The 12,438-nt window shown below is 39.8% G+C and overlaps 1 protein-coding gene across 2 annotated transcripts; it reads left to right on the forward strand.

Annotated features, from left to right (window-relative positions):
* The first annotated feature begins 2,631 nt into the window (after window positions 1–2,631).
* On the forward strand, window positions 2,632–12,048 carry ampd1 (adenosine monophosphate deaminase 1 (isoform M)). Of its 2 annotated transcripts, none has more exons than XM_086277627.1 (15): window positions 2,632–2,759; window positions 5,611–5,776; window positions 5,965–6,109; window positions 7,043–7,208; window positions 7,299–7,518; window positions 7,686–7,815; window positions 8,141–8,335; window positions 9,150–9,281; window positions 9,427–9,590; window positions 9,799–9,925; window positions 10,067–10,230; window positions 10,411–10,531; window positions 10,953–11,126; window positions 11,359–11,469; window positions 11,655–12,048. In XM_086277627.1, the coding sequence occupies exons 1-15, from the start codon at window positions 2,738–2,740 to the stop codon at window positions 11,808–11,810; spliced, it is 2,193 nt and encodes a 730-aa protein (XP_086133753.1). In that variant the 5' UTR covers window positions 2,632–2,737; the 3' UTR covers window positions 11,811–12,048. The 2 variants fall into 2 exon arrangements, with proteins under 2 accessions (XP_086133753.1, XP_086133752.1); XM_086277626.1 differs by lacking the exon at window positions 2,632–2,759 and adding an exon at window positions 4,804–4,963.
* The last annotated feature ends 390 nt before the right edge of the window (window positions 12,049–12,438 follow it).

A 12,438-nucleotide genomic window follows, 5' to 3' on the forward strand; every position in this document is an offset into this window, starting at 1 on the left:
ATATATCCCCAAAACTAAGGGGAAATGTGGAAATCACAGGAAACTGCTGCATGGCCAGATCCAAAGAACGCCTGTAGAGCGGGAGCCGGACACTGTGACACCTGTTGTTATTTGGTAGTGTCTGGCAGTTTGGATGATGATGATAGGAGTAATATGAGATGGACAAACTTGGACACTCTGCTCCCTCCTGCCTGTCTAAATCACATTTAGGCTACAGCCGCCAATAACCTCTCAGGTTCATATTGAAGAGTGTAGATCTCTCTGGAAAGACGAAATTCTTGAATCAGTCATTTTAGCTGTTTATCCTTGAAGTTCACTCTCACGTGGCAGATCGATACACTCTGTTCCTTGTGGCATTTGAGCAGGAAGCACTGATTTTTCCTACTGAGGCATGTAGCTGTAACACTTTAGTTAGCATTTTTGTGCAAATTGGGCACACCAGCTAAAGTTTGAGAGGATTAAACAGATCTCTTCTGTTTAAGTTAATAGTAGAAGAAACCTGTCGTTACAATTACAAGGAAATGTAAAACAAGATTGTGAAGTTTAAATACTTGAAAGGTATTTTTGTGAAATGTGTGCCCTATTTTAAATGATTTTTAAAAAATCCTTAATTCACCTTTAATAATTTAAACATTCCCATTCTGGCATTTTAATTCCCAAAGTCTGAACTGACTGACTGCCCACGTCTAACTTGATCTCTTTAACTAGTAAGAGGAACCTTGACATTTAGAATCACATTCCCTAAAAATAGATGGCTTGTTGGTTTGTGTCTTCCAGTGCACAGACATCGGGAAATGGGAGCGTGTGCAACACAAATCAACTTCATATATTTTCACAATATATCCTGCTATTCTGCAGTATTTAGCCCTCCAGATAGATTCATTTTTATTTTGTCTGATTCTGTCAAAAGCTTTAGAGTTAAATGGAATTAAATTTTTGATAAAGCAGTAAAACTACATTAGAAAACTTCAACAGCAATGACAACTGAAAGAATTTATCCCAAGGAAGCACTGGAATATTTTCATTTCATGAATTACAATGAGACCCCAGGCTTTTCTCCCAGTTAAACTTTTTTTGTTATTTTATTTTGACTTTTTTAATCCACAGTAAGCTGCATAAGATAAGATAAGATAAGATAACCTTTATTAGTCCCACACGTGGGAAATTTGTTTTGTAAACCCAGTGCCTCCTAGCAAATCTTAACCGTTACCTGCTGTGCCTGTTTTTCATGTGTTTCCTGCTCAAAGCACGTTCTTTTGAAAGCCAAAAGCAACTGGAAGCTGCACACCCAAATCTGTATGAGTTTTAGCTCAGAAAATAGGCTTGGTTGTATATGATTACTTAAACGCATATTATTGTGCACAGGTTAAAACATGTATGCCTAAAAGGTGATACCATGCAATACTCTGTCCAAGTACAGGCTTCAAGCTGATCAAAATGCTGGGGCAGGACCTTAAGATAGCGATGCGTTACCTCACGTTATTGCTGCTAAAGGTGGTAATCATTCAGTGAGGTTAGCTTGTTCTTTTTCACGTGACTCTAAGGTGATTTTGCTGAGAAATATTTGAATAGTTGAATTGGATGTGAAGTGTTGTGTTTCTTTAAGCAATGTCACATTTTCTCATTTAAAAAGCATTTCAGTAATACTGGTCCAGCCCTTATAGCTTTAAAAGCTTTAAAATGTTGCTTGTGTAAAGTACTTTTGAAATCAAATGAGGAAGAATTTGTGGGTAAGACCAAATGCTAGGTTGTATTAGGGTTTCAGCATCTCTGAATGGAGGGGGGGGGGGGGGGGGGGGGGGGACTTCAGATAGCTATGTCCCTCAGAGTCTGCCAGCCGGTGAGCAGAATGAACACCTGTCCAGCAGTGACTGGGGATCGAAGATTATGGGAAGGGATTTAGAAGTGATGGAAATCAGAGAAGTACTGAGGGGCAGGAGTGTGAAGGGACTTGTAAGTGAGAAGAATGACTGAATTTAAGGCAGGACTTTGGGAGCTATGTAGAGTGCCGAGAGTAGGAGTGATCTCTTGCCAGGATATAGCGAGTTTTGAGCACTTCACAGCCTGTCCTTGACTTTACTTGTGGCTTATTATTTCAATAAGACGCTATTACAGAAGTCCACACAGAATCTGACAAATGCATGGGATCCTTCAGCAACAGGATAGAGATGTAAAATCCAGAGACAAGAGCTGACTGTCATCTGCACAGCCATGATGTTGTGCTAGGAAGCACCTTGTTGTGAAGTTGAATGTTATTGTCTCTACCACCTAATGATGGAACACTAACAGTGCAGACAGGGCAATGTGGGTGTGAGCTTCCTTCTAATTTCCTTCTTCTACTTCCTCGCTAATTATAATTTATGCAAAGAAGTGGTTTATAAGTCAGCCCATCTTATGTACCACCTACCATGTTCACAGCAACTCATGCAGCTATCATGGTGTTTCATAAGATGAGTCCCCATGTATGCAAATACCTGTCAGTTTGTCAAAACACTATGCCAGCCGGGGGGGGTCCTGTATGCACACAGATGACTTAAAATAGATCTAGACACATATGAGTTCCACATTACATCATGGCATGTTTCATGTGGCCACAGCGGGTTCTGGTTACAGTTGAGCAGAGGGTGCTTAATATTGCCCAGAGCAAGCACGGGGCTCCACACTTCCCAACTACAGTGGTCCAGTGCCTGACCACCCGCTACCAGTCCTCAGGATAGTTTAACTGAAGACCATCACCATGCCGAAAGTTTTGGTTCCAGGTCAGTTTGGGCAAAATGAAACAGGGACTTCATATATACTACACTAACAGAGGGGAGGTTTGGAGATTTTTTTAAAGAAATGAACAAAGTCTTCACCAGTGGTGCTATCATTTCATGGAATTTCTTAACCAGTAGAAGACAGAAGGGTGACAAAGATGTCCCCCTACTGCCCGACTGAGATGAAGTGATGTGCTGATTTTATATTACACTGGTCACACTTTTCTGTGCAGCATGTAGTATAAACAACTGTTTAGGCAATAAATCCACATTTGTTTAGCAGTGCCATTCCAGGGGTATCTTCCTTATGGGTGGCAGTGACAGCTTTAATGGCAGCTTCACTGGGGTTAAAAATGCACATACGTCCAGCGTGAGATAGTGATCTGTGTCTGCATAACACTAGCTAACTAGTGTTAATATGCACAATTCATTTAATACAATTCTATATCTATAAGATCTATTTTAAGCATGCGGTATATAGTCATTGGTATTGTACTACAGGGGTGTGTATCAGCTTTTGGTAATGCACCTGTGGTTTACTATCAACAGTGAAAATAGCAGGAAAGGAAATACGATGAATGCTATTTGTCATCATGTTCACAGAAATTGTGTTTGCCATCCAGATAATTTTTCTAGGTTTGTACTTTCATTGTGATCCTTCTTGTAGTACATGCCCACCACAGAAAATCTCTGTCATTAATACTATTTTGAATGCTGCAGTAATAGTTGCTAATTTTAGGCCTGCCTTCACCAGGCACAGGGCAACCGGCCAGTTACATTATGCAAGAGTCTTTCAAAAGGTGAAAAGATGAAGTGCTGAAGCCTGACCACCTGCAGACAGGTTTGACTTCACAGCTAATAGAATTAAGTTGTATTAATTAGTACAACTTTTCAATTAAAAATACTTGTTGCAAATTATTTTGCAACAATTAATGCGGTAAAATATGACTGATTTTAAGACCTATTGATCAGCCACAGACAAAGTTGAGTGACAAATAATGTGGAAATGATTGAACCAATAATTCAGTTTACTAAAGGTGATATTTAGCTATGGCGATAGGAGTATTATGCAGTTTTCCGGGAGACCTCACCTGCTCCACGAGCCACTATGGATGATTTTTTTTCATCAATTGTTTAACACACTTATTTCATTGTTATTGTTGTTCTGAGATATAACCAGGCATGTTTTGTTTCCCCTTTAACCTGGACTGTCCCACCCCGACTGGGATTTTTTTGCTTTTTCACCAGAGGGAGGAAGTAAGTATCTAGATGGGAAATGAATTAGGGAATTTGAAATACAGATTCAAGTATTTCAAAATGCATGGTTTACTGCCTAGTTGTGAGGCAGTCACATCACCAAACCTGCATTTTTTTATTTGAAAGCAACCTTTTCTGATGGTTTTTTTTTTTTTTTGCGAATGAACACAAAAAAGGAAATGATGGGATAAAGTGCAAATTGACAGCATTTATTAATAAACTGTTCACATTCAATATCAGTTCTCCACAAACAGCTTGATCCATGAGGACTCAACTGAAAGTGAACATCTGCATTAATAAATGACTTTTTGCCACCACGAAAAGCTTAACATACAGCGATGCACATATCAAGAACTTTAGGTGACAATCAAACCGTTTGGTACAGACAGCATATCCCAGGGCCACACAGTTAGTGCATCCTTATATGCATGACCATACTGCACATTTTAGTTGAAACATGTTGCTCCACTGGGAGCAGAGACACAATGAAACAATCTCTGTGTGTATTTTGAAGATGTGGTCAGCAGTTTTTTGTCCAGCTCCTGCATTTCATTCAGTTGCAACACTTAATCAATTTTAACAGCCATGTGTCCAATCCATACACATCCTCACACTGTGCCTTACATTAATGTCACTTACCCATTTATCACAAGTAGTCCAACATTTAATTTCATTATTCATGTGTGCAAGGTTTGCTACTGCATGCATTTTCTAATCTATGTTGTTTTATTTATATAAATATATATATATATATATATATATATATAGGCTTTTATATTACACAACTTGATATCAACGTACTGTGGATAACGATAAAGTGTTTGGGGTTTATTCATGTATAACCTTCTGCATAATATTACCTAACCAATGCTTTTCCTAACACTTTCTTTTCTGGGTTTTATTCCCCATGATGCATCTCTCTCTCTTGCTGGGTATATCAGGTCAACAGAGTAAGTATGGAGAATGGCGAATGGAAGCCAAAGTCACTTCAGTATCAAACTCTATGCTAGAGATGTCACCTTAGAGGAGAATGTGTTGGCTCTTGCAAGTGCATGTAAAAAAGTAGAGTTGGTCTAGAGAGTATTTTTGTACACAGTGGGTTGTTAAATAGAGCTACAAAGGCTTTGCATTGTCACTGTCTCATTTTTGTGTGTGTTTGCATTAATCTTTGCGTGTGCGTATATATTTTTTAGCATATTTTCATCAAAAACAAGAATAAAAAGCCACTTACACTGTGGCGGATTAGGTGCAATTACGCAATTATAAAGAGAAGTGGACCTGGAGTGCTTCATCAGTGTAGTCCCTCAATATGCATGATTGTTGCAGGCTATACTGGAGGTCAGAGTTTCCCAGTTGTAGTGACTGTTGCCATGTATGCTTGTGCTGGAGCCTGTACACATCATTGAGGAATATGCTGTGAATGCAATGCAATGCAGTACATCATGTCCAAGATTTTCCTCCTTAAAATTTTTTCATTTTGTAATGTAGATCATAGCAGGCAATCCTGAATGTGGCCCGCCTAGTTTAGTTCGATGTTGCATGGTGTTATATGAACGGAATGCGTTTCTGTTACTTGAACTTTCTGTGCGCATCACAGAGACCGATGACAAGATGAGGGCCTTCGCAGAGCAGGTCTTTGCTTCTGAGACCAAAGACGAAACGATCCGCGATGAAATCTCCATGTTTGATGTGGCTGAGGACTGTCCCATCATCCATCATGAGATGGCCCACCATCTGCACACTGATGATGATGAGCAGAAACGGTGAGATGGAAGATTTTGAATAGTGATGCTACAAAATCATGATTTGCTTCCTGAAAGAACCACAATGACAAAAAATCATTACACAACTTTATTATTTAATGGGGGAAATTTGCTTAGTAGTAACAACAAATATTTGATCAATTTTGACAGAAAAATTAAGTCAGACTTCACTATCTCATCTTCCACAGCAAGAAGCGCTCCCGTACCATGGCCGTGCCCACGGGTGCTTCCCAGGCAGCTGCTACTGTAGTGTCAGTGGAAGTGGACACGCCCACCTATCTGGAAGTGCCTGTCTTCCAGAGAGTGGCTGTCATTGGAGACTATGCTGCTGGGGTACTGTTTATTTTCGCATAATTAAAAAACATTAAACTTCTTATGTTACACTTTGAGGTCAACCATAAATAACACCTTCGTCCAGTGGTGTAACTTCACAGTGTATTAGCACGTTGTGATGTCACTCGGAGGGGTGGTTCTGGGTGCGACAAGGTAAAAGTCTTTAAAGCTTATAAAAGTTATAGCATGAACTGAATTTTAAAAGAAAGTAGTTTATTAAGCACTATTCACAAATGCTTGGTAAGACTGACATGCATTTCAATCAGACTGGCTTTTCAATTGCAGCGACTCCTGAATTGGGTTTGAATTGGTATTGATAGCTTTAAAATTGAAACTACCTGTAGCACATTCAAACTGGGTCAAGCAGACATGAATGTGACAAGTGGTGAGTATAAATTTCACTGACTATATTTTGTTAGTGCGTGAGTGTCCTCACAGGCTACCTCCCACTATGAAAGGCCATGAGTGGAGCTCATGTGAGAGTATGCTAAAGTTTCAGGTTTCACCACCGTTGGTTTGACATTTACAGTAGAGCGAGAGAAAACTTTGGAGGAAGTGACTTTGCTTTAACTTTGGGCCTCACATTTGTTAAGATAAAGGTTTGTTCACTGCATATGTAACATGTTGTGTTAACATTACACAGAGCAAATGACTGATTGTGTAATATATACTCTTTTTTAAAAAAAATTGCCATTGAGATGAGATTGGAGCAAATAAAAAGTTCTAGTACTTAAATTTGTTTTAATAGTATAGTCTCCATCTGCTTCATCCATCCATCCAGTTTATCCAGTTTAGGGTCGCAGGGGTGCTGGAGCTCATCCCAGCTGTTATAGGCCAACCTGGACAGGAAGCCAGTCTGACACAGGGCTAATGTGTTTCATTAATTCCACATTGTTTAACAGTTTACTGTTATCTCTCGTATGTGCTATTCAGGTGACCATGGATGACTTTGAGCTGGCATGCAGGGGTCTGTACCGTGCTTTAACCATCAGGGAGAAGTACATGCGACTGGCCTTCCAGCGCTTCCCAAGAACAGCCTCCCAGTACCTGCGTCAGACTGAAGGAGAATCTTTCAGACCAGAAGAACAATTGGAGCCAGGTGATAATAAAAGGAGATCAGGGTTAGCATGATTTGAAATGATCTTATGTAGAAGATGTGTACTTAATTATATGTCGCATCTATCCTCAGTCTTCACAAGTCCTCCAAAGGAAGGGGAAGACCCCTTTGATGTCAAGAACCTGCCAAAGAATCTGGGCTATGTTGCTCGTATGAAGGATGGTGTGATTTATGTGTACAATGACGCTGCAGCTGCTGACAAACATCAGCCAAAGGACATGCCCTACCCAGACCTCAATACCTTTATCGATGACATGAACTTCCTCATCGCTCTTATTGCACAGGGCCCAACGTGAGTCCTTTAAAAGTGCTCATTACTCTGTTTTTAGATTTTAGAACTGAAATTCATCTGATTTCAAAAAGTGCCAACACAATTTCTCCTCATTTTTGTAATTTAGCTGTAATTCTTCCTAGGTGAAAGTGCTATCAAAGCACAATTATTTCCACTTTATTTTGCAGAAAGACTTACACTCACCGCCGTCTTAAGTTTCTCATGTCCAAGTTTAATGTGCATGAGATGCTGAATGAGATGGAGGAGATGAAAGAGGTGAAGAAGAACCCTCACAGGGACTTCTACAATTGCAGAAAGGTAGTTGCTTTAAACCTTCTGTCAATTTAATGTGAAGTGACATAAAATAAAATACCAGTGTAATTAGCACAGTTGCAGGATTTTTCAGAAATCTGTGACTATCAACAGCTTTGTGCTGATTTTAACTGGAATGTGTAGTAGAGTTTAAGTAATGTCCTATTTATTTGTTGTGCATGATCATTTCACACATTTTCTATCATCTTCCTTACTTCCAGCTGCAGTGCAGCTCGTGGAGTCTTTAGCTCCCTCTTGTGACCGATCACATGTATTACATTGCACAAACAAAAACCTCACTGATCACCCTGCCATCTCTATTCCTTTCAAGGTGGACACTCACATCCATGCTGCTGCCTGCATGAACCAGAAGCACCTGCTGCGCTTTATCAAAAAGTCTTACCGTGTGGATGCTGAACGTGTAGTGCACAACCTCAAAGGGAAGGAGGTCACCATGAAGGAGCTCTTTCAGTCCCTTAACCTGCATCCATACGACCTCACTGTGGACTCACTGGATGTGCACGCTGTGGGTTTGTTTTTTTTGTTTTTTAGTAATCTAACAACTAATAACAGACTTTTATTATAGTAAAGTAACAAGGCACACATACTGACAGGATACATTTCCATGAAAGCCATTAAGTGTTCAAGATAAGAATAAAAATATGTAATAGTCAGATAATAACAAAAAAAACCCCAAACATTATAATTGAAAGATAAACCATCAGTTTTATATTATCTTTAAAGGATTGTACACATAGAACATAAAGATTATAGTGCTACCAAATTTACCATTTACCAGGACTTGTACCATGATGACCAATGTGCAGGAAAAACTGCTGCTGGGTGAGCAACGTGTGGCCTCACCTCTGTAGGCCACACGTTGCTAAAACCTGAAAACTGGATCAGATTCAGTAAAAGGATTAGATGTTACAATCCCTTACAATGCATTGGTTTAAATGGAGAGACTCTTGGAGGATGGCTGTTATGAGGAAAAGCAGCCCAGAAAAGTTACCAGCGGCACACGTCGTTGTGTACCTCAACCTTCGTTCTTTTACCCAAGATAATCTGCCATTTTTCCTTGGTTAGGTTTAGGGATTAGAGATCTGATCTAAGTGATCATATTAAAATTTGGGGCACATTGTCAGTAGTGGACCTTGGATTCATCAAGTGTTTCGGCTATAGGATAAACTTCTTTTCTAATTCTTGAGGAAATGTTTAAATATCAAAAAGTTTGTATTCTATAAAAGCAAACACTTTTATTAAAACCAAATGTGTCGTGTTGCCTGTTCAGTTTTATAACTTCTTTGGTCTAAATTATCATCTTGTATCTTTCTCTGAAGGGTAGACAAACCTTCCAGCGTTTCGATAAGTTCAACGCCAAGTACAACCCAGTAGGAGCCAGTGAGCTGCGTGACCTGTACCTGAAGACAGAGAATCACATCAATGGAGAGTACTTTGCCACTATCATCAAGGTTAGTTTCAAACGACTTCTCTGTAAAACTGTATAACTGTCACTGTGGCAGCTGAAGATCAAGGTTGTTATAACTACTTTATTAATATTCAGTTTTATACACTGAACTGGTGATTTGAGCTTGATTTGATCTTTGGGAAAACCAGGAAGTAGCCAGTGATCTCGAGGAAGCCAGGTACCAGTATGCTGAGCCCCGTCTGTCCATTTATGGCTGCAACGCCAACGAGTGGAACAAGCTCTCGAACTGGTTCGTCAGGCACAGGGTTTACTCCCCAAACCTCAAATGGATGATTCAAATACCTAGGATCTAGTAAGTTTTCAGTCTTCTCTTTGTTCTGTATAAACACACCAAACTGTCAGAGAGATGGAAAACTCTTACATTTATACATTTCATGCTTTTTCTTTTTGTTTGCCTGCATTAAAGAATATGCATTCAAATACTAAAGCTACCTCTACTGCTACCAAGAATGGATGAAATTTTCATTTAAATAATGCCATTTGTCCATGTTCTATCTCAGCGACATCTTCAGAGGCAGAAACTTTGTGCCACACTTTGGCAAAATGTTGGAGAACATTTTCCTGCCTGTGTTCAAGGCCACCATTGATCCACAGTCCAGTCCTGAGCTAAGCATCTTCCTCAAGCATGTGAGTCACTGTTCAGACACAAAAATACATGCTGAACCTTGATTTCCAATCCACACATAAAGATATAGCTGTAGAAAAGATTCAATCCGAATACTACGGTATAATCCCGGGATAATCCATTGTTTTCTACTCAATGTGTAGGTGACAGGCTTTGACAGTGTGGATGATGAGTCCAAACACAGTGGCCACATGTTCTCCACTAAAAGCCCCAAACCAGAGGAGTGGGACATCGCCAAAAACCCCTCCTACACCTACTACATCTACTACATGTATGCCAATATCGCTGCCCTCAACCAGCTGCGCAAGTGAGTAATGCTATTTCCATACATGCTTTTTCTTTTTTCATCCTATTGGATTGAAGCACTCGGATTTCTTTGTCAGAGATCATTATTTTCTCTAAACATTTACAGTGAGTATATATTTAACTCTTGTCTGAGTATGTCTGCTACTTTCTGTTGTATCATTCCTGTTCTTCTGCTCTCCAGACAGAGGGGCATGAACACATTCATGTTCAGGCCTCACTGCGGTGAGGCTGGTGCCATAACCCACTTGCTGGCTGCATTCATGACTGCTGACAATATCTCTCATGGCCTTAACCTCAAGAAGGTCAGTCCTCTGAATGCAGCATTTCATTTGCCTTAAAATGCACTTTAATTCATATGCATGATCAGGCAATTGCCAGACCAAGCAACCATAACAATAGTCTTAAAACACAATATAAGTCGAATCAAAGTAGAAAATGTTTTTTTTTTATGTGTTTGCCTATACACCACATTTTATATAATATCTGTCTGACAAGTTAACAGTGATAGATTAAGTCAGCCTAACTCTTTAGTTGAATGTGGCCAATGATACAACTGACATGTAATTCTAGTATTGAAGTGTAAAGTTCAATTTCAGATTTGGCATGATTCTTGTGAGCAAGTTAAAACATTGATTATTGCCTATTTATATTTTGTGTTGTTATATTTGTTAAAAATATGAAGCTTGTAAAGTCACTGTTTTCCCCTCAACCCTTCACAAACAGAGCCCCGTGCTGCAGTACCTGTATGTCTTGACCCAGATCCCGATCGCCATGTCCCCACTGAGCAACAATAGCTTGTTCCTTGAGTATGCCAAGAACCCGCTGCTTGAGTTCCATAAGAAAGGCTTGGTGGTGTCTCTGTCCACCGATGACCCCATGCAGTTCCACTACACCAAGGTCTGAGCCTTTGGTGACAACATAGACAAATACACGCAGCCTGTTGTGCTGTTTATTGTTTAATATGTAGATGGACAGAGATGGTCAGCATTGATGATAAACACATTCTGTAAATCAGATAAATTGGTGTTGTGTGCAATTTTTTTTAATGCAATCCATTTCATATGATCTCAAGTTGAAGCAGGAGCATTCAGTAATATCAGTCTTGTTTTGTTTTTTTTAATGTCCACAGGAACCTCTAATGGAAGAATATGCCATTGCAGCTCAGGTGTTCAAGCTCAGCACCTGTGACATGTGTGAGATTGCCAGGAACAGCGTGCTTCAGAGCGCCCTCTCTGATGAGGTAAAACAGACACACACCTACAAGTCTGTACTTGAGTCAAAGAGAATAACAAGAGCCAAGAGAACATTACAAAATACATATATTCTTAGTGACACTATAGTGAGAACTACCAAAGGTGGTTTGAAGAACTTTGACTGTAATTGCCAGTTAAAACATTTCTTTGTGGGGTTCTTTTTGCGCTGCAGGAGAAGTGCCACTTCCTGGGTAAGGATTACCTCAAAGAGGGTCCAGAGGGCAACGACATCCGCAAAACCAACGTGCCTCAGATCCGTATGGCGTACCGCTATGAGACCTTGTGCTACGAGCTCAACCTCATCAAGGAGGGCTTGAAGTCTGAGTAAACCGACCGGACCCACCCTTACTTAGACACTACTCTCTTTTGTGATATGGAAAAGTTTCTACGTTTGTTAATCGCAGTGGAATCTCAAAGAAGCTGACCATTTAAAATACAGATGTTCTCTCTATTTAAGGAAGAAATGCTTTTACAATCTGCACATCTGTGACTTGCACATTACAGTATGTTTTTTTCAGTTGGAGAAACGTGTATAAGAATGGAAGGAAATAAACGGTGCAATTGCATTTCTGTGGTCGTTGCCAAATTGTTTACCCGACAGGAAGATCTTGTCCTACTGTGTTGCCTTAAGACATTTCTTGAAAGCTGTTTACCTTATTTATTTAACGTTTAGCAGCAAAATTACCTTAGGCTATAAGTCAAAACACGATATGAAAGTCAGCATTTGTTCTAACCTAAATGAACCGAGTTCACATCATGTTGCCAAGATCAAGTTTGAGACAAGGTATAAAGTCTAAAGTTCACAATTACGTTACAGAGGCTAAAGCTCTGCATCACAAACGTCATAAATTAAACACCTAGTTATGTTTATTAAGTTGTGCGATCGCAAAGATGGAGCTCCTAACCCAGTGTCTAGATTTCCCAGGACACTCAAAGACAGCAGTATTTGTTCAGTG

The sequence above is a fragment of the Aulonocara sp. 'chitande type north' Nkhata Bay genome, linkage group LG20, assembly GCF_057382095.1.
Source record: "Aulonocara sp. 'chitande type north' Nkhata Bay isolate Kocher_YH1m ecotype deep benthic linkage group LG20, A_spYH_male_GT1.1, whole genome shotgun sequence".
Taxonomy (NCBI): domain Eukaryota; kingdom Metazoa; phylum Chordata; class Actinopteri; order Cichliformes; family Cichlidae; genus Aulonocara; species Aulonocara sp. 'chitande type north' Nkhata Bay.